General features: G+C 43.9%; 1 protein-coding gene across 2 annotated transcripts in view; it reads right to left on the reverse strand.

The window, feature by feature from the left end:
* Nucleotides 1-870: 870 nt before the first annotated feature.
* Nucleotides 871-22,889, reverse strand: part of GALNT7 (polypeptide N-acetylgalactosaminyltransferase 7) — a 141,031-nt gene continuing 119,012 nt past the window's right edge. The window contains exons 3-12 of one of the 2 annotated variants that reach the window (XM_004579045.2): nt 22,629-22,795; nt 17,265-17,395; nt 16,939-17,018; nt 14,866-15,048; nt 11,780-11,897; nt 10,347-10,469; nt 6,373-6,591; nt 4,353-4,451; nt 3,332-3,460; nt 871-1,012 (exon numbers count right to left, since the gene is read on the reverse strand). In XM_004579045.2, the coding sequence (XP_004579102.2) occupies nt 875-1,012; nt 3,332-3,460; nt 4,353-4,451; nt 6,373-6,591; nt 10,347-10,469; nt 11,780-11,897; nt 14,866-15,048; nt 16,939-17,018; nt 17,265-17,395; nt 22,629-22,795 (1,387 nt within the window). In that variant the 3' untranslated portion in view covers nt 871-874. Of the gene's footprint in view, nt 1,013-3,331; nt 3,461-4,352; nt 4,452-6,372; nt 6,592-10,346; nt 10,470-11,779; nt 11,898-14,543; nt 14,727-14,865; nt 15,049-16,938; nt 17,019-17,264; nt 17,396-22,628; nt 22,796-22,889 lie in introns of both variants that reach the window. The other variant, XM_004579044.3, reaches the window with a different exon arrangement.

Below are 22,889 nucleotides of genomic sequence, written 5' to 3' on the forward strand. Positions count from 1 at the left end.
GATGGAAGACCCCTTTACCATCCTGGGGGTTGGTGTGGATAGAGGCATTGGGAACGCCAGCAGGTGTGGGAGTTAACAACACAATCTTCAAACCCTATGGGATAGCCTTGGGGTGTTCCATGTTGTCCTTTCTTTTCCAGGCCATACAACATTCAACTTCACAGCAAATGGCAGCACGTAAATTCATTGCTGAGTAATAAAAGTATTCCTTGTAAAGGTGACAATTCCATCATTACTATCCTATAAATTTCGTCAAAAGCTCTTGAAATACATACTGAGAAATGAAAGAGGCACTAAATGTGTTGAAATTCACCTTTCAAAAAAGCAGCATGACTGTGAAAGAAGGCCACCTTGTCTGAAAACCTGTGGTAGTGCTTCAAAAAGATGTAAAATTAAATAAAGACAACAGGTTGACAATCACCAAATTTATATATATACACACACATATATATGTATATATATGCAATCTGATTACTCCAACCTTTTTTTTTCAAGTGTATTAAAGAAAAAAAAAAATCAAACTGCCTTTCAGACCCCTGAGTGTAGTCCCAAAGAAGACAAATGCTTTTAACTCTGTTCTAGGAAAACAGAGCTAAAGGCACAAATTACCGACATCATCTTAAAACACAACAACAACAACAAAAAAGATGTAAACATCTACGAAGTTTAAGGTAAAAGCAGTTTTGTAAACAGTAACTGCGGATGGTAATGCTATTGTAAGATCACAGTTTATCCATGTCCTTCAAACTGACCGGGAGGTTCCAGGTGTGGACTGTACAGAGTTGACAGCAATGGTTGCAGCAGGTCTCAGGCCGTTTCAGTACTGTATCAGTTTACTCGTCAGCAGGTAGATTACTGGTTTCTTTAATGCTTTCTAGACAGTATGGATGTTATTCATTTCCCATCTCTGCGTTGCTTTCTCGTTGTCACAGTTGGAGATGAACACCTGATGCAGGACCTCTGAGCGATCTAAGCACTTTCCTGAAGGAATGTGGGTGAATCTGTGCAGGTTCTGCAAAACACGGCAAGGACAGGCAGCTGTGTCTCATATCACCAGCAAGACAAGTCGCTGCTGGCTTTTCTAGGGAGACCGAGTCCTAGCAACCATGTGTGAAATAATGGATTTCTTCTGATTGTTAGATTTCCAAGTTGTTTCAATGAACTAGCTGATGTTTTTCAGAGAACACCTTTTTTTTTTTTTTTTTTTTTTTTCCCTTGAAAGAACTGACAGACCAACTATGGTTACTGGTAAACATTTTCTCAAAAATAAGTTGAGTTAGTCACTTCAAGAAAAAAAAGACTGGACAGTATTTTTTGCCATTAGACTACATATGACTTTTCAAGAAAAAAATCACATTTTTGGAAAACTTCCAATCACAAAAACTTGATAGTTTCACAATATTTAAAGACTTTTCTGATGAAACCAATGGTTACATTTGTGAATTTTGTATATTGTATAATGAAGCGTGTCAACAGTACATAAATACTGTGTATATGTAGAAACAGACTGAGTACAGCAGTCTGAGAAATCTGTCTTTTAGAAATCAGATATTAATGTTATTTCCAAAAATATTGAATGGTATTATTATTTTCACTATATTTTTGTGGAAATGTAGTTTTCCCTAAAATGTTCTGTATGCTAACATGTAATAGGATTACTAATATTTTTTACATGAATACATAAGCACTTTATACACTTTTCAGATTTGATTTCTAATTTTCGGAAATACTGTTAGCAGTAACATACAAATGAGAGCTGTCTGCAGGTTGTTTCAGTTGTTGGAAGGGTGTAAGTGGAATGCAAGTCCAGAATTCTGAGAACTGCTCCGTAAGCTCCTCCGGCATCATCAGTCCACACGTCACAATCTCCCCAATCATCTTCCGGCAAGTACTGACTCCCCTCGCCCCCACCACATGCCTCAGATGGTCTCTAAAACTTACCCGGATGGAGTGTTCAAGGTGCCTTTCGATGGAGCACACATTCAGAGCTAGCACGCCGAGTATGTTTTTGCTTTTCCACACGGCTTCCACGCCGTGCCCTGGCCCACCCAGTCTCCTGTGTCTTCCACGGGAGCCTGCAGTGCGCCACCCCCACGGCACAGCCTCACCCCCACGGCCTTTCTGTCCCAGGACTTGAGGCCGTGAAACTCATCAGAAATACCTCCTCTGGATCCTTCTTTTGCTGCCCAATGGCATTTTTCTTGTTTTCATTTCTACATTTCTTCTCTGCCATTTTAATATAGTGTGATTTACTCAATTTTAACTGCCATACAGGCCTCCACAGCACTGAGCCCCAGTGGGTATGTACTCAAGCCTGATGCACAAATGTATGTCAGTGCTGAGTCTAAGATAATGTGTTCAAAGAAATCTACAATTTAAAAAATCTATAATTTAATCCATGATTTTTTGAAGTTTAGCTTTTAGTAGTCACATCTTAATATTGTTCTCACTGACACCAACCAATTATTACTATTACTCATTTTTCTTTGTAAACATAATTGCTGTTTTTCAGTGTTTATGTTAATCTTCTTCCTAAGTTGTTGGAAGAAAAAAAAAAAGCAGCAGCTGACACCTGCTTACCACTGATGGTAACTGTCCATGCATGACGCCAGCTGGGAATTGGGTGACAGCATCATTACTATAAAGCACACGCATGCTCTCAGGATAGATGGGGATGATATCAACAACTACACAAAAGTGAACGGTTCTGAGCTCGTTCAGTGTCAGGCAGTTTTCCTAATCTTTTATAAGCTGATGTGAAATCTAAAGATAAACCCATTAGTGTGCTGAAATCCCTAAATATTGCCACAGAGCTTTAAATATTTAACAGCCAAGACACAAAAGCTCCTCTAGCAGTGTCACCTGAATAAATCTGACTCTAAGGCAAGCAACAAGCTGCATTTAACTGAATGTGTTTTGAAAAATATGGTAAGGAAGTTACGGAGGCCTGGGCTTTCAAGTTTTGTTTGCCTCTATCGCCACCTGCTGGAAATCCTGAGATATTAATGACAGTTTTAGACTATAAATGTTTAAGGCATATTTCAGTTTTAAAAATCCATGGGTTGTGACTCTAGAATGATAGTAACCATTGCCTCATGGAATACTGGTTTTCTTGTGCCACCTACACTAAGCCATGGCTCTTCACAGACATCACTGTGACAGGAAGCGTGCTTTGCTCAGTGCCTGGAAAATCTGCAATGACGCCATGAGTGGCAATGCCAACCAACGTGGCCGCAGAGTCAAAGGTGAGCTCGTCTGAATGTCATGTACCAGGTGTCACCAACAACGAAACGGCATCTAATATTATTTTAGGAGTTTAAATGCATAATACCTTTAAGTACTGCCATTCTTTAAATTCATTTAGATTACAGTGCGTAATCATAACTTTTGATCCATCATGCCCTTTTGTCAAACACTGGTCGTACTGCATGAGCTGATTTGCTTCATTGATTCGGAAAAGCTATTAAATAAAAAAGAAACAAAGTGACAGATACTTTTAAAGAAAGGAACAGCAAACTTGACTCCTATAATTAAAATAAATGGCCTAAACCATATTTTCTCTGGGTGTTCAGAACTAAAAATCTACATATGAGAATTATGCTTGTTTTAACATTACTGAGAAATTTTATTAGCATTAACATTTTTATGTTCTTTAGTCTGTAAGATGCAGAATGACTCATGAATGTATAGAAACCAACAATTTAAGAAAATGAGAAGGTAGAAACAGACTTGATAATCAATGTTTCATGAAGTAAATTATATGCATGACAACATATAGTAAGGGAAAAATACTTTAGTGAAATTACATATTATCAATTGCAATACCTCAGTTTATTGGGAACAATGTAGATGACTGGATATTACATGTAAAAAAATTGTCCTTTATATTACACATTAATTCTACATTCTGATTGTTTATATGAAAATCACTACTGTTATAACCCCCTTCATTTAAGTGAATGTTTTCGCCCTGTCAATTTTTTCATGGAAGATATTATTTTACTGAAACTAAAGACCAGATTAAAAAAGTCAAAGCAGCAGGCCTTGAAGTCCAGTGCAGCAGCCTGGGCCCCCGCAGGGCGTCTGGGTTCAGGTCTTCACTCTGTTCCTGTGGGAAGCTCTCACTGCCACCCACCGGGGGCCCTGCACTGAGCTCCTGGCTGCTGGCTTTCACCCGGCTGGCCCAGACCCAGGTACTGCAGGCATTTGGGGAGGCAACCAGCAAATGGGGACTGTCTGCCTAACTATATCTGTTTCTCATATAAAGAAATTAAAAATAAAAATCGAAAACCAGACTGAACCCCGGCAGCTCTCACAGCAGACCAAGTCAAACACAAAGCAGGGTGGTTTACCTGATTCCCTCCCATCCTGTGGCAGGGTCCCAGCTCAACGAAGCCTCCGTTTGTCTTTCCCATGCTGTCAATGCAGTACGCAGTTTCAAAGCCTCTGATCTAAGAACATTAAAAAAAAAGCGGGGGGGGGGAAGGCAGAGTCATCAGCAGCAAGACGATTTTGAAGCCACAAGACTGGTAATGAGCTAGGATTTTCTTTTCTTTTTTTTTAAAGAAGGCATTCTACTAATTAGGTGTTCTGGGTGTAAGAAGTAACCAAAATGTGGTTGTGGACTCACAGGAGTTTATGGTCTAGTTGGGAGTTCAACACAATTTACTATAGTGAGGGAAAAAGAAAAAACCAGGAGAAAGGAACTTAAACTAAGATGCAGAGAGAGGAGAACTAAGTGTTTTTGGTTGATTGCTTTTGTTTCCGAACTCTAACCTTGGGATTCTCACGGATGGGTCTTGTTCTGCCTTGTCCTGTCTGCTTTGGTAACACCACCCACCCCAGGAACAGCCTGCGTGCTGCTGGCCCCAGACACACATTTCCCCAGTGGCCTCTTCCTGGCTGCACTATCGCCAAGGACCACGTTCATAACAGGCAGCTTTCCTGCAGTCTTTAAGAAACAGGGCTTGAAGCTCCACTTGCATGCCTAGTGGGTATTTCACGTGTGCAGAACACCAATAACAAACTCGCTGCTCCCCAGTCCCCACTTCTACACCTCCCCAATCTCAGCTGACACACCATCAGCTACTCAGAGAAAAAATGAAAACCAGATGTCAAGCTGGCCCTTGTCCCTCCTGTGCCGCTGGCCAGTGACCAGCTCCGGAGGAATCAGACGAGCTTTGTCGGCTTCTCTGTATCTGCACACTGCCCTTCCCCGCCCAAGGCCACCAACACCTCTCGCTGAGTGTGCCCTACTCATTTTCTGACTGGCATTTTTATTTCTACTCTAAATATTCATAGCAGGGCGACTGAAAACAAAAAGTGCACATCATATCTTACCGCTTTTCTGTTTAAAAACTCCCCTTCAAGTTCCCACCACCCTCATTTAGTGTCTACTTTCTTGCTCTTCAAATGTGCAAAGTGTTTACGAGTCACAGCTTTGCGACCTACCCTTTTCTTTACTTGTAAGACCTTGACTGCCCGGCTATTTTCCACATCTCAAATGAACTGTCACCTCCTTACCCTGGTCTCCCATTCCCGTCCCTAAGTTCTCTTGTGGTAGTAACTGTTCGTTTCCTCTAGATCTTACCAACACTGGTCAGTAGCTTTGCTGTTCTGGTCTGTCTGGTATTCTCACTGAATGTGAGGAAGTGGACAACTCTGTCCTGCCTTCTGCTTTGAAGGGTGACTGGCACCTGTAGGCCCTCAATCACTATTTGCTGAACGCATCATGAAGCGAGTGCTCAGACTGGGACTTTCTGGGCATGCTTAAGACACCTAAGCACCTAAGGAGGTGCTGGTCAGAGCCCCAAGAGGGCTGTCACAGGTGAGGTTATGAAGCTAAGTTTGAAGGAACACAAAAAGCAGTGCAGATTGCTTTTACTTTGTATTAATTAATTCCAAAAACACTGAGAGCCTATTATGAATGCGGTCCTTGCATTAATTCACTGAGATCAATGCAGCTTCAGGTTCTGACATATTCAGACTGAGTGGCAGATGGGTATGTTGGGCTGCTGTGATCATGGCATGGTCACAGGAGTGTCTCTGATGGAGTGGGCAAGGAGAAAGGCTTCTTGGAAAGGGGACGTCTGAGGTGGGAGCAGTGGGTTAAGTTGGAATTCACTAAGGAAGGGAGCAGGAGCGAGGGGCAGGGGAGGGGCGGGCCCTGGAGGGAGGGGGCTGCAGCATTCTGCGCCCACGGCTGGTGCCCAGGTCCCTGGAGCTGTGTAATGGAGTCAAAGCAGACGGCAGCAGACGGTTTTCAGGCAACCTTCTCCCAAGGATTCTCCTCTGTCTGCCTCATACTCATTTCTCCCGCAACTCAGACTCTAAATACAAACACTCTGAGGTCCGGCTGTGGCTGATACCCACCTCTCCCCACTCGATGTTTTTGGGCGGCAAGGGGTAGTGCAAGGTGATGTCGTAGGCTATCTCCTCCATGAACCACTGGAAGCTTTTGCAGTTGTGATCTTCTCGGAACTTCTTCAGCTCAGATATATCTCCATACGGGAGTGCCTTTGACTCAGGACGGCTAGCGTAGAAATAATCTTTATACTCATCCCACCAAACTTCTACAACTCTAACATAGTTCTGCAAAGGAGAAAATACTATTGTGAAAGAGAAAACTAGCCATAATGTCACAAACAACCTGTCTTGAACAACGTGACCAACGTGTAACACACTTACTTTCACAGGACTTGGCATTTAACGAAACAACTGCAAGCTAGCTAACGATTCTGCCATTTGCCAAGCATAAAAATGCTATTTATATTCAACTAAAAGGTACTGCACACAGAACCTGTTATCTCTAAGCCAGAAGGCCATATATTCAAAGATAATGTATTCAGTTAAGAGACAAGGATATTGGGCCCAGTGTGATGGCTCAGCGGCGAAATCCTCACCTTGCATGTGCCAGGAGCCCATATGGGCATCGGTTTATGTCCCAGCTGCTCCACTTCCCATCCAGCTCCCTGCTTGTGACCTGGGAAAGCAATCGAGGACGGCCCAAGGCCTTGGGACCCTACTCTCATTTGGGAGACCGGGAAGAAGCACCATGCTCATGGTTTTGGATCAGTTCAGCTCCTGCTATTGTGGCCACTTGGTGAGTGAACCAGTGGATGAAGATATTTCTCTCTGTATCTCCTTCTCTCTGTAAATCTGCCTTTACAATAAAAATAAAATAAAATCTTCAATGCAAAACAAAACAAAAGGAGACAAGGATATTGAAGCCCACAGAGAGTTTATAATCAGACACTGGTACTTCTGTTCCCAGAACAATTTCTCTTTTCTTAGCAAAGAGTTAAAAAATTTTATTTGAAAGACAGAGTTCTAGAGAGAAGAGGTTCTTAGCGCTGAGTCATGTTCTGCCTCAGGGGCCTGACAATGCTGATCTAGCGGGAGCTGGGCTGGGTGGAAGCCAGGAACTTCCTCCAGGTCTCCCATGTGGCTGCAGGACCTGAGCACTTGGTCCATCTTCTGCTGCTTTCCAAGGTGTGTTAGCAGGGAGCTGGAGTGGAAGTGGAGCAGCTGGGACTTGAACTAGCGCCCTTGTGGGATGGTGGTTATTACAGGCAGAGGCTTAGCAATCTCTTTCTAGTTGATCCATACTTCTAGAATGTGTGGAGAAAAAGTCTCAATTACAAAACTACCATCGAAAACAGCAGAATTTATTTGTTTATTTAACACTCAACTTTTAAATTGGCTTTCAAAGAAAATATTTACAAGGCAGAGTTTAAGATATTGCTCGTGTGCTGTCCACTCCCTGGCTGCAGCCAGGCATCCAAAGCTTCACCTGGGTCTCCCGGGGGGTGGCACGACCCGAGTGCTTCTTTGTTTTCCCAGGCACAGTACCAGAGAGCTGAATGAGAAGTGGAAAAGTTGGAGCTTGAACTGAAAAGTTTTAAGCATGTGAATTTCATCAGTTTTAATTTTCAGGAGGACAGCATGGTTAATGAGCGGAGGACACACTGAAGGAGTTGGAGCAGACGTCGGGAGAGGCGCGGAGGGCTGACTGAGTTTACAGAGAGGGCATTGAAGACGCAGGAAGGAAGTCCAGCCCACCAGAGCCTGGGAGTTAGCGAGGTAACGAGGAAAAGACGGAAGAAAGGAAGAATAGATCTAAAAAAATCCAGAAATGATCAACCAAGCAGTCTCTTTAGTAAATGGTGTGTAGAAACTCGATGATAATATACTGAAGTATTAAATGAAATCCTTTGTTCATACCAGATAGGAAAAAAGTGACCCAAATTGGATGAAAGACGTTAGCGTCCAAGAGCGGGCATTCAGCCCGGTGCATCAGACTCCCGGGTCCCGCGCTCACGCCTGGCCTCACCCCCTGACTGCACATCCTACCGACGCAGCTCCTTGGAGGCAGCTTTCTCTCTCTCTTTCTCAGATAAATATCTTTTTTAAAAAAAGATTTATTTATTTTTATTGGAAAGTCAGATATACAAAGAGAAGGAGAGACAGAGAAGAAGATCTTCCATCCAGTGATTCATTTCCCAAGTGGCTGGAGCTGAACTGATCCAAAGCTAGGAGCCAGGAGCCTCTTCTGGGCCTCCTATGCGGGTACAGGGTCCCAAGGCCCTGGGCCATCCTCTACTGCTTTCCCAGGCCACAGGCAGGGAGGTGGATGGGAAGCGGTGCAGCCACGTGACGAACCGGTGCCGATATGGGATCCTAGTGCATGCAAGGCAAGGACTTTAGCTACTAGGCTGCAGCACCGGGCCCTCAGAGAAGTAATTTTATATAACTAATTATCAAAGACATACAAATTAAAACTACAGTAATATACGACTTAACACCTGTTAGAATGGCTATTATCAAAACAACGAAAGATGTGAAGAAATTAGAACCATTGACCACTGCTGGCAGCAATGGTGTGGCCATACGGAAAACAATATGGGGATTCCTAAAAAAAATTAAAAACTAATACTCAGAGATGTACAGAACCCAAAAACCACAATAAATTTTCAATTTAAAACAAAACAATCCAGTTAAGAAATATGTAAATTGGGCCTGGCGGTGTGGCCTAGTGGCTAAAGTCCTCACCTTGAACGCACCGGGATCCCATATGGGCGCTGGTACATGTCCCAGCTGCTCCACTTCCCATCCAGCTCCCTGTTGTGGCCTGGGAAAGCAGTCGAGGACGGCCCAAAGATTTGAGACCCTGCGCCCATGTGGGAGACCCGGAAGAGGTTCCAGGTTCCTGGCTTCGGATCGGCACAGCACCGGCCGTTGCGGCTCACTTGGGGAGTGAATCATCGGACAGAAGATCTTCCTCTCTATCTCTCTTCCTCCTCTCTGTATATCTGACTTTGTAATAAAAAATAAATAAATCTTAAAAAAAAAGAAATACACACTTACACACATGTGTATGCAAATATACAAAACAGAATACAATCTTCAAAACTAACAAACACTGGGGCCAGTGTGGTGGCTTAGCAAGCTAATGCTCTGTGTGCAGTGCCAGCATCATACATAGACACTAGTTTTAGTCCTGGCTGTTCCACTTCTGATCCAGCTCCTTGCTAATGCCCTGGGAAAGCAGCAGAAGATGGTCCCAGTGGTTGCACTCCTGTGGCCATGTGGGAGATCCAAAAGTTCCTGACTCCCAGTTTTGGGCTGGCCCAGATACGGCTGTTGTGGCCACTTGGGGAATGAACCAGCAGATAGAAGATCTCTCTCTCTCTGTATGTCTTTCCCCCACACTCCCTCTCTAACTTTGATTTCTTACTTTCAAGTAAAATAAACATATAAAAAAATAACAACCGAAGGAACATTGGAAGATATGTGAAATGCAATACGCCAAGCACAGGAAGGCAAGCTCCTGGAACCAGGAAGTAAAATAGTGGTTACCAGTGGCCAGGGCACTGGGATGTTGGGGAGGTACTGGTTAAAGGACTCCAGATTTCAGTTAGATGGGAAGGAATAAATTCAAGGGATCTGTTGTACATTATGGAAACTACAGTTAATAAAAATGTACTGTACATATGAAAATTGATGAGTGGATTTTAAGTATTCTCACCACAAAAAAGTGGTTAAATATATGATATAATGCATATGTTGAGCTGTTTGATTTAGTTATCCTACAACATAGTCACATCTCAACACATCTTGGTGTACGCCATAAACACACACGGTTTTTCCTTGTGAATTTAAAAACAGGAGGTCAAAAGAACTGGCTGGATGTTTCCTGCATCCGTTCAGCCTAAGTTAACGGTGGGCTGCACCGTGAGGGCTCCACTTCTCCCACTCAGTGAGCTGCCGTTGGGGGGTGACTACCGTGGCGTGTGGCCCATCACTGTCACTGTCCTAGCCTTCCCTTCCGGTCAAACACGCCTCACCTTGAGAGTTGGAGAAGACCCGACAGAAACAGGTGGGGGGTTTCCCTGCCAGCCTTCGAGACGGTAGATGTGCCCAACGCGAGAGCAAGGGACAAACAGCAGTTTGCCACCGCACTGCCATATCTGTCAGAAAACAACGTTTTCAAAGTTTTTTTTTTAATATATAAACAAATTATGAAATAACATGTCTTGTAAATGCAAAGCTAAAATCTAAATTAGACACATTGTACATGCGGAACTGCTAGATGAAGGAAGTCCCTAGGCCAAACTGCCCGTCTGAACAGTTCCTGCAGGGACGAGGGACGGGCGGCTGCGGACACTCAGCGCTTCGGCCCGTTCCTAATGTGGCCTTGACGGCCAAGCAGATTCCTCCTCCCTGACCTCCTCCATCACTCCCACTGCCAATGTCTCCTACTTGGGTGATCACCGCCATAACCTCCTCCCCGGCTTCTTCACCTTCGGCTTCCCTCTGTTCTATCCGTATTTACAGGAGGCGATGACTGTGGCTTAAGGGCAACACTGGGTCATGTCATTACCTCGCGGAAACTTTTGGATGGCTCTCCACTTTTTAAAATGAGGTAAAAATCGTGTACATGAACACGAAAGGTTTTCTTTAATATGATCCTAGTGTTAACCACCTACTTTCTTCACCTTAGGTATCTTCCTAACTCCCGTCGCCTGGTCCTTGCAAACTGTGCGTGAGTTCCTGAACTGTCTTCCCACCTGTGCCCTTCTCCCCATCCTGCTGAAGATCCCCCCACACACTGCATCCTTGCAGACTGGCATCATGCCTGTCTTTCTAGTTCTGCCTCAACTTCTACCTGGAGCAGCACGCTTTTACAAATGAAAGCAGTTCCACCTTAACACTACATTATGAACTCCAGCGGAATTCTAGTCTCTTCTTAAGTGTGAGTTCCTGGAGACTAATGACTAGGCTTACTCCTCTATGCCTTAGTCCTAACCACAGGGCGGTTAAGACCAGGGGTTGGGATTTTATCTCTTCAGCTCCCTTGGGAGATAGCGCTGTGCCACAGCGTCACGTGTCTGACCCCTCTGCCGCCTCCCTCTCTGGTGGGGATCTGCTTCCGCAGGAAATCCCCAGTCCCACGGGGCCAATGGATGATCGTCTTGGTTCACACAGATTTTCAAAGGGATTTATAATAGAAGACTCAAGCATGCAGACAATGGTGTTTTATTCCTGAAGTTTCCTGGGCCATAATTTTTTAGCTGAGTTCTGCAAATTCACGGTAAGTTTGGAGCTTGCATTTTATCCTCCCTCCCACCCCCCAAGACACATATATTTCATTTCTTATAATTATGAGAAATGACTGCATAGGTATTGGTTTACTGTTGAAAACTAAACTAGCTGTAGCAGAAACTCACAAAACTCAGTTACTATGTACAAAACTGCATTTGTTTAAATGAATTGTTACCTTGTAGGAGATCTCGAAGTTTTCACCTCCCCAAATCTGGAGACCTGGATCATACAGACCCAGTTCAAAGAAGAACTCTCGTTCGATGGCAAATAATCCACCAGCCATGGCTGGAGACCTAAGGAAAACAAACACTGCAAAAACCAGCACAGAGAACCAGCCCCACCCCATGCCCCTTTCACCAACAGAAAGAAAACCTTTGCAATACAGCCTAAACAATGCGCAGAGGAGACAAAACTGATGGCCAAACACCAAGAAATTATAGAGCCTTCACAAACTCTTCACGGTGAATTCACCTCAATATTTAACTCTGAGCAAGTAGGACTCCAATTGGGGCGTTCTGTCTTGTTGCCACTAGAGGGCGCCTAAGCTCTTTTGTTGCTTAAAATCAAACCTTGGTCTTCCATGAAAAATTTTCACTCACTCCTAAAGACACTGAGCTCAACAGCCATGGTCTGCTAACTGCTCCTGTAATGATTGATGAGTCACTCTGGGATGAACAAAACTATACACTGTGGAAGTAGTCTGTCATTTTTAAATTTTATAGCTCAGGGGTTTGCCAAGTAAGAGCGTAAATCATCACAGAACAGCCACAGTTCATTCAGAATTTGCAAACGTGGCACCGAAATGACATAGAATTAGGCACAGCTATGTACTACACGAGCAGGCAGGAATGAAAAGGGCGATCTGTGGGGCTTCCTGAATGCATCTTCAATTGGGTACTTCTTAGGGGTGAGAAGGAAAAGAGGCAGGTGGCCACCATGCCTCCACAGCTGTTGGCATCTTCATCCTTACAGCTAGTATTCACCTGTCACTGGGTCCTGTTGACTCCACCTGGAAAATCGATTCTGAATTTGTCTGCTTCTTTCTAACAGTACTGCTAGCACCAGAGACCGAGCCAACACTCTCGCCTAGAACTGGCGTGCTTCCTTCGGGTTTGTCCCTGCCCAGCTCTAATCACGCAGTGGCCAAAGCCGCCTCTTAGCCAGGGGCCTGCGGGCGCCACCTCGCCTCACTCTGGCCTCAGCTGTCCTTGCTTCTCTTTCACCAGCCTGGCATTTGCCTGGGACGGGCCAGGCTCACCTCTGAGGGCCTTCTCTTACCCTATTGGTATTGCTCAGGTGTTTGTCCTCCGCAGGGTTGACCTCATGCTCCAGGCGCGAGCCTCCAGAACACTCTGGGAGGAAGGCCTCTCCTGACCTTGCCCGCTGCACTCGGTCCCCCTGGCCCTGCGCCCTGCACAGCTGCGGCCGCGCCTCAGCACTTGCTACAGCTGTTGTGGCACAGTTGTTTGTGTAGTTATCTGTTCCCTTTCTGTCTCACTGTGAGTTCCAGGAGAGAACATACTTTTCACATTGATGCTCCTCTAATGGTGCCTGGCACATAGTAACTACTCAGTAAGTATTTGTTGCATAAAGAAATAAGGAGTCAAGTAATATTTACACAGCAGGAGGAAGTAATTTCTTAACGTATGCTGCCTAACTCACCAAACAGCATTGTTACATTTTGGGTTATATTTGCATGCCACTATCATTCACAACTATTGCACTACAATTGTGCCTTTGTTATTTAAAAAAATATGTTCTTTTAGTATCTATTCGAAATGCATCTTAACATGGAAATGTGTGCGTTAATCAAAGGGTAGCTTTCTCTAAATCCTTCTAGCTCATTAAAAAAATTTTCCCTTGTAGATACTGGAATTAGTAGCAATATAACTACACTCAGCACCCTTTTAACTTTTCTTCTAGAATCGATAGAGGTGAATTTAATCAGGTAAGTCATAGATTCCAGAATGTTTAGAAATTTTCAACTGAAAATTTGAAATATGTCCAGTAAGGCCCCACGTTCTATAATTTTTTCATGTTTGCCATTCAGTAGCTTGATGTCAAGACATGCCCAAACCGCACCAGCATTTACGTGACATGGGAAACACCTTCTCATCAAAGTTCTGACGTGACCAGCAGTGCAGCAGGGAGAGAGACCAAACGCAGAACCATAAGATCAGAAACACAAAGGCAGATACATGCAGGGAGGACTACACTACCATGTGCACACACACTGCACTGGGGGGCATCTTTGTGAAGGAGTGCAATGTTCCAACTAAAGGCCTAACAGAAGGGAGGTACATACATTGTTCTACCTAACAAAACTCTGAGAAGGGACAACTGCTGATTGGGGATGGAGCATCTTCTAAGAGTGAAGCAAGAAAGAACACTTTGCAACACTTACTAAACTCATTTACTCACTAAACAGGGGCAGAACTAGCATTAGGAGTTAGCATATAAAATAAAAAAAGGTGGGGGAAAAACCCAAAAATCTCTTGCTGGTGTCTTATTGTTGACATTGCACCCAAGGCAACAAAATGGAAATGATAACCTTGGACCATGTGTACTTCATGTATTTTAAATTTATGAAAGAACACTAGAATGAAAACAACATAATTTGATGTCTCATCTGTTAGGATAAGACCACAAAGGTTCTCCATTTTTCACTTGTGCTTGGAAACTAGTGTCCTGTACGTTATTATTATTTTGTTTCCCCCACTGAAAAAGTGCAGTTCTCAACAGGAGAGCTTGCATTGAGGGTAAAGCTATTAAAAAGTAGCAAGTGTGTATTAAAAGCTCTGAAAAAGGATAGAGAGAAAAGCTCTTTCAGAGACAGAGGTAGCGTCTACAGTCTTAATAACAACATTTTAGTTTGGCAAGAGGTTAATAGGTTAGCGCATCTGGAGGAAAGAAAGGCATGTAAGTGATTTAGTGATTACCGATATGGTTCAGTTTTTGTCTTTCTCATTCTCTTCTCTCGAGGGGTCAGAGGCACCCGTTTCCAGAGCATACTCCAATCCCATGCTCCTCGGGCGTACCCATCTTCATCACCACCCCCTTGGGGTACAATTTCATATGTGTTGCCATTAATGACATCTATAAGTGGCACTGTGCAAATGGTTCTGCATTGTGTTGATGATGGCAGCAAAGGTCACATGGGAGCATATGAATGGGCCCACACAGTTACACGAGTTCATGGGGAAGGAAAAGAAAAAGTCCTTAGATAAACGGTCAGCACGAACAATGAGTAACAATCATTACCGATAAGGTTCAGTTCTATGTTTCCTTTTGGCCTTTTCCTTGTGGCTTAGAGGGATACGTTTCCACAGTAAACTCCAGTCCCAGGCCCCTCTGGCAAAACCGTCTTCATCCCCACCTTGCTGGGGTTCAATGGAATAATCATTCCCATCTATGTAATCTATTAGAGGCACAGTACATGCAGTTCTGAAACATTTACAGAAAATGGAAAAGCACAGTTTAGCACACCTAACTACAGCATATGTTTCTGTTCTTGATTTGTTCTTGGACTAAGGGACCTTAACAATCTAATGGGAAGTAGAGGAATGTCCCGTAGAAGCCAGGGAGCCACCCTTGCATGGGCGGAAGAGAGGGAGGGTTTCCTCTAGGCAACAGACAGATGTTAGGGACACAGTCATGTCATGGAGCTTAGTAGCGGCTACTCCTTTCAATCTTAGTTCTGCAGGGAACTTCACTCTTGGTCATTTCACGTGGTTTACAGGAATTCCCTGCCTGTAACCGCCCCTTTTTATCCCCCATTAAAACGTGGGGCATGCGTCTGTGTACCGACAGCACTTCTCAGATTCCCAGTTCTCCCAGTGGCTGCTTTCTATTCTGTGGAAGTAACTGATATGAAATGGTGTTTCTGTACCTGATCCTTGCTACTTCTTTTATTCTCAAAATACAAGATACCATACACTATATGGTTGCTTTCTTGAAAAAAAAAAAGCAAGATCAAAAATCCCTCAAAACCTGTTCAATATCTTGAGAAATGGTCTCAGAATTCAAAGCAAAAAAAAAAAAAATCCCTTGTAATGTGGACCTGATGGCCATGTGTAACTGACTGAATCAAGAGCTGGCATTATACACCAATATTGTCTCACCAAAGATTTTTAACATACTTCTTCTGAAGCGAAGATTACAACTTTTCATAAGTGGATTATATGGTTTTTTTTTTAGGTGGTTGGAAACCCAGATGTTTAGGAGAAAGGCAGGGGCAGCGGAGGGGGAAAGGACCCCAGGAGACTCAGAATTGGACACTGTAAGTGGATTCTAGCAACGTGCCTCATGCCCTGCAAGGGGTGAATGGCCAGTGGAGGGCGCTGTGGGGTGCTTGAGGTCTCCAGCTTACTGCATGGAGAGCTGCTGGTGTTCCTGACAGCCAGGTTAGCGACCTCCTCACTCCTCGGGATTCTCACACTTCTAAACCAGCAGTGTAGCGTGAGGTGCCCCAGCGAGGACTTCGTTTGACAGTTTGTCAGCTCTCTGATTTGGGCAAATGCCTTAACTTCTTTAAACCTCAGTATCTTTTTCAGTAAGGCAGATCTAATAACCTCTGCCTCACAGGGTCGCCACGAGGCGTAAGTCCAACAGCATGAGCAAAGTGTGACTGCAGGCCTTCCTGTCAGATCTTCAGGTGACTGCATATTCCAGAGCTCTTCCCTGACTCACACCGTTGACCACTGTGATACGTCTCGTTTTCCTAGACTCTGAAATAGTTGGAATGCAAGACTTGAAGCAAGGATGAGTTCTGGATCTGACAGACTGATGCTCCTTCTGTTGTTGCAGAAAAGTCTAGAAATTTAACAGTGATCAGCACATTTCTATTCACAACTGTACAGACTATCTGTCTACTTGTAAACTGAAGTTTCTATAGAACCCAAAGTTCTATATGTAACATGTAACAGCTGGTCCGCACTGTCTAAATACTTTCACATGGCAAAACAACAACAATAACAAAAGACTAGTAGGGGTCATTTCTAAGCATGCTTCTCCGAGTCCTTGGACCTCATCCCGTTGTAGGAGAAGCAATGAATAGTGGCTTTGGGAGACCATGCTTGCACATGGGGGGAGTCCCAGTAACTCAGTCAAACGGGACACCCGGGTTTCTGAAATGGCAGACTGCCTACAAGCCAACCAGCCCAAGCCTGCGGCTAGCTCCACCCAGGAAAACAGCGAACTCAGAGATGCAATTCAAACACAATACTTGATGCACTAAATAGAATTAAAGAATGAGATTATTATTTGTCCTTCTAGGACAAGGTTTATTTTTCAACCAGGAAGGAAAAAGAAAAAAAAAAAGCAAGGTAATGTTACCTGTCCTTAGATATGGGAGCTACAAGTGGCGCATACCAGTTAACTGCCACCTCACAGTGGGCATCAAGGTATATCAAAACCTTAAAAAAAAGAGGCAGGTGAAAGAATACTCCTTATATATGGCACATCATATATTACACACAATTCAAAAGTAGATGCTAATTTTAAAATCAGCATTATACTCTATTTTGATAAATAGCTTATTTGTTCAACTCAGCATTCTCATTTAAATTACAAACAGAAGCTGAAGGGTGGTTAAAAATGGATATGATCTTCTAGTTGCCAAATCTAAAATGCTGATATAGTAGATACCAGATGCTTCTTACCTGACCGAGTTTAGCTTTCTGAGCACCAATACTTCTTGCTTGAATTAAACCTTCTCTCCTTTCATTCCGAAATACCTTTACGAGGCCATTCCACATCTTAATATAGTCATCTAGCTTGTCTTTCAAATGTTCTACGGATAAAAACAGTTCAATAAACATTATAAGCTAATATATAGCCAATTAATTCTTTTTCTCAAAAAGTGAGAGAATATCAGGCCGGCTTTGTGGCAGCAGGTTAAGCAGTGAGACACGGTACCCCACACCAGCATACTGGGCCCTAGTTCTGGCTACTATTCTTCTGACACAGCTTCCTTATGTATCCTGGGAGGTGTGAGAGCTGGCTCAGGCGGCTGGGCCCCTGCTATCCATGTGGGCAGTCCAGCTGGAGCTTCCTTCTCCCGGCTTTGACATGGCCCAGCTCTGGTACTGCAGGCATTTGGGGAGTGAACCAGCAGATGGGTGATCTATACCCCGTCTCCTTAACAACTGTACAGGAAACAGTACACTGAGCAGTGAATCGTTTCACATGGGCTACACTGGGTGCTTACTCTACTGAAATGGAGGCTGAGGCATAGTATTTAAATTAAAATTTGAGTTTAATATGCTTACAGAAAAGTCTTACTATAAAAATTAATTTTTATAAACATTCCTTTAAACATCAGATAAATGATGTTTAAGATACACTAGAACATTTTTCTTTCTTGTTTTACAGTATTTTATTTGAGAGGGAAAAAGAGAAAGGGAAGGAGAAACAGACAGAAAGAGGGCGAGTCAGACAGAAACATTGTTCTCATTCTCTTTATCACTTCCCTGGCACAATGGCAGGACCGGGCCAGAACCAGGAGCCAGAACCAGGAGCCAGAGCCAGGAACCAGGAGCCAGGAACCAGAACCAGGAGCCAGGAGCCAGAGCCAAGAGCCAGGAGCCAGAGCCAGGAGCCAGAGCCAAGAGCCAGGAGCCAGAACCAGGAGCCAGAGCCAGGAGCCAGGAGCAAGAACCAGGAGCCAGAGCCAGGAGCCAGGAGCCAGGAGCCAGAGCCAGGAGCCAGAACCAGGAGCAAGAACCAGGAGCCAGGAGCCAGAGCCAGGAGCCAGAGCCAGGAGCCAGAGCCAGGAGCCAAGAGCCAGAGCCAGGAGCCAGAAGCCAGGAGCCAGAGCCAGGAGCCAGAGCCAGGAGCCAGGAGCAAGAACCAGGAGCCAGAACCAGGAGCCAGAACTAGGAGCCAGAGCCAGGAGCCAGAGCCAGAACCAGGAGCCAGAGCCAGGAGCCAGGAGCCAGAACCAGGAGCCAGAGCCAGGAGCCAGGAGCCAGGAGCCAGGACCTCAGGTCTGTCACATTGGTGGTCGCAACTCAATTCCTTGAGCTATAGCCACTGCCTCATATGGTCTGCATTAGCAGGAAGTTGGAACCAGAAGCTAGAGTAAGGAGGTGATCCTGGGAACTCTGGGATGAGCGGGACACAGGTCTACCTCCTGTCCTGTTAGTCTGAACGGCAACCAGTACTTGGTCTTAACCATTAGCATTACAAATAAACTCTCTTCAAATTTTTTAAAAAGTTTTTATTTTTAAAGTCTGATACAACCCTACATTATTTTTTCAAACACACCTTTCAGAATTTGATCAGATGCTTTTGGGATATGTAATGCAAACACACCTGGAACAATTTCTTTTACAGAAAGAAATGAGTTGGCAGCCTGTTCTTCAAATTTAGCTTCTTAATTAGGTGGTCTCAAAGAAGTGGTGTGAATCCAAGGGGTTGTGACAGTTTTGCCACCTCACACTGCAGGTCACTATACCAGGGCTCCAAATGTCACTGCCACTCTTTGGAGGAGGGGCCTTGTGTCAGGCTAGACCAGGTGCCTTGCTGTGGCCAACAAGATGTGGGCAGTGATGACATGGGTGGCCGTGAGCACAAATGCCATGAGGCTAAAGTGTTGCTACTAAACCTCTTCTTACTCTGCCTCACACAGCCAGTGTCTGAGCTGAGGCTGTTCTGTTAGCCTGAGCCATGCTGGTGGTGAGGATGGGGCACAGGGGGCAGTGCTGGTCCCTCATGGGGTGTGAGCCACAGATTACGCTCCTTTATTGCAATCTGCTAACAGTGCGGGCTAGTGGCTTGGCTCTGCCTCACTCTGCCTCAGCCAGCTGGTGCACACGTATGGGAGGGAACATACCGCATTTAAAGGTGCCAAGTCCTGTTGAAGGAGAGCCTGCTGGGCCCGGCGGCGTGGCATAGTGGCTAAAGTCCTCGCCTTGAAAGCCCTGGGATCCCATATGGGCACCGGTTCTAATCTCGGCAGCTCCACTTCCCATCCAGCTCCCTGCTTGTGGCCTGGGAAAGCAGTCGAGGACGGCCCAAAGCTTTGGGACCCTGCACCCGCGTGGGAGACCTGGAAGAGGTTCCTGATTCCCGGCTTTGGATCGGCACACCGGCCCGTTGCGGCTCACTTGGGGAGTGAATCATCGGATGGAAGATCTTCCTCTCTGTCTCTCCTCCTCTCTGTATATCTGGCTTTCCAATAATAACAAAATCTTTTAAAAAAAAAAAAGAAAGAGAGCCTGCACTTTCAAGAAACCCAAATGTTAATGTGGTTAGTATTAGTGAAATAGTTGTTTGTCTTTAAAAGAAAAAAAATCATAAAATTCAGTTTTATTTTCTGAACATATCGGGGAAAGTGCAAACCAAATTTTCACAGAACTCAAATGACTCAAACACTCCCTAATTTTGCTGAGGTTAAGACGGACAGCTTTAGGGTGGTTTAAAAACTCGCACTTCTGTTCGAGGGGAGACCAGTCATGTCAGAACAGCGGCTGACTACTGGCGGTCTGCGACAACAGAAGCACTCAGCTCAGCAGCACTAACGTAAAAGGTGCAATAACATTCACTCTCTAAAGTTCTTTCTCCTTTTCTTAGTTTACGCTGTTATTTTAGGATGATAAACATCTGCTGTATCTTTACTTTTTTTTTCTGATGTTAAACTTTCACACCTGTGTATTTATTTTTAACCCTCAATCTAGGGCTAGCGTTTTGGTGTAGTGTGTATAGCCTCTCGGTGATGCCAGTATGCCCGTAGAGGTGCTGGCTGGTGTTCCAGCTGCTCCACTTCCAAACCAGCTCCCTGCTGGCAGCCTGGGAGGCGCAGAGGAAGACGGGCCAAACGTTTGAACCCCTCAACTCATTCATGTAGGAGATCTGAGTGAAGAGGCTGGTTCCTTTCTTATGCCAGGTTCAGCCCTGGCTGTTGCAGCCACCTGGGGAGTGAACCATTGGATTGAAGATCTCTTTGTCTCTGTCTCTACTTTCTCTGGGTAGCTCTTTCAGATAAATAAATAAATAAATAAATAATAAACAAACATTAATTAATTAATTTGAAAACAATTTGAACACAGAATCATGAGTATGAGTAGCAGAGGTTGTACGTGAAAAGGGGGACCAACTGAAGTCAGATAAAACGACTGAGTTCCCAGGGCTAGACAGGTGTCGGGAAGGCTCGGCAGTCTGAACCGACAGACCAGACACACTCCAAGGCATAAAGGAACATCAAAGAAGGAAAAATGTTGATTACCTTATTTTGAGCATAACACGTTACATACATGTATTGAAATATCACACTACTGTCCCATAAATATATATAATCACTGTGAAGTCAATTTTGACAAAGTACAAAAAAATAATATAGATGTTCTTCAAATTAACACAATTATAAACAGGATATTTATGAATTAGCTTATGGATTAAGACTTTTCTAAATCTAAAATATTTTTGGCACCAACAATACTGCTTTAAATCACATTTTCAAATATTTGAGAAAAATATTCTTATCATAGAAAATTACAAGCAAAATAAAATTCTAAGCTAGATTCATTTGAACAGCCTAAAAATTTTCAAAATTCTTTATTGGAATTTAAAATGATGAGTTGACAAAGAGCAAATACGTGTCATTTCTGTTTCTCCGGCAAAGGCTTATCTAGGCTGTAAGAATTCAAATCAAGTTTTGCAGATAGGAAGCTTTTATGAAGACATTTTGAAAGAAATTTTCCTGCTGTCCATATACTTAGTAGTATTACCACTTGTAGGCAAAAATTCACTGTCAGTCAGAACACAAATGTTCTGCTCTTGTTAAGCAGTCTGAGCTCTTTGGTCAGTTTTCTAAAGTTCCAGCTGTGCTTTGTGAGAAGCAAAGAAGGATAAACAAACATCCAGATCTGCATTCTAGCACCACAGTTGTTATGTCTGAATCTAACCTGCTTAGCAAGTGAGCTAGAATATTAGGTATTCGTATTTATTTCATTAAGAAGACATAATACATTGATAATATCTAAAGGAAAAAAACTAAGTTAACTTTCCAACCTAAATGTTACCCCCCTTTTTTTTTTAAATAAAAACTTCTTCATTTTATGTGAAAGTCAGAGAGGAAGAGACACAGCAGGATCCTCCATCTGCTGGCTCACTCCCCACATGGCCCCCACGCAGGAGCTGGGACTATCTGAAGCTGGGAGTCAGGCTGGCTCTCCCACGTGGGCGCACGGCTTCGGGCCATGCCCCGCTGCGTTCTCAGGCTACGAGCAGGGAGCGGGGTGGGAAGCGGGGCAGTCACAGGTGGCACCGCAGGTGCATGACCAGTCTGCTATGCCACTGTGTTGGCCGCAGAAACCCTCTAATCTTAAAAACATCACTGCTTAACCACTCTGTAGCAAGCTGAATGAAGACTAAATAGTGCCTGCCTAAATGTTCTAAGAGATGGCTCCTTAGAACGATTTAAAAATGTAGCTTTGTTTTATTCAAAGTCCTCAATAAAATACAAACAAAAATAAACTTCAGAAGACGTTTTCCATTATAAATAACAATAGTCGATGGCTTCCTATCAAATTGAGTAGTTGCATCACTGTTCATATGTAAAATACAGACTATGAAATAGGGATCCGATTTCAGTTTGAAGGGTCTTGATTGGATTTCAGAGGTCATCAGAAAATACATGCATTTGCAGGTTCTCAGTATTTCAAAACAACTTGCTTCTTGCTGTGACTAAAGTTTTTACAAGACTCAAGTCCAAAGAATTAATACAGTGGGAGACAGTAGTAGCTAAAGCCACAGACATATGCAATCAACACACTTGGATCCAGCTGTTAACAGCACCTCTGGGGCTGTTGGCTGGTTCCTTGATATCTCCGAGCCCGAGTTGTAAAGTGGAGGTACAGTAACGTGTATTCTAAGGTGCACTGTCGGGATCAAACAGAATCATTCATATATAATGCTTGGCACACTGTCAACCTGCTGATAATAACTGCAGTCAACAGATGCTTGCTATTACTTTCAGAGAACTATTCTGAGACCACATTTTTTTAGAATTCTATAGTCATTACCTTTATTACTGAAGTCGTCAATTAACACGATTTCTGCTAAATATTTCCTCGGTGTCCTTTTAATTACACTGTGGACCGTTCTCATGAGCGTTGACCACCCTTCGTTATGGAAGACAATGACAACACTTGAAGTGAGCAGGTTTTCGTCATAATGCCAGTACTTGCATCTGCAAAAGGAAAGTTTCATCATATTTACTTAGACGTCATGTATAATGCCTTGGTCCAAATTTATTGTGATAGCATTTTCTTACTGGATTACAT

This window comes from Ochotona princeps, chromosome 11 (genome assembly GCF_030435755.1).
Source record: "Ochotona princeps isolate mOchPri1 chromosome 11, mOchPri1.hap1, whole genome shotgun sequence".
Taxonomy (NCBI): domain Eukaryota; kingdom Metazoa; phylum Chordata; class Mammalia; order Lagomorpha; family Ochotonidae; genus Ochotona; species Ochotona princeps.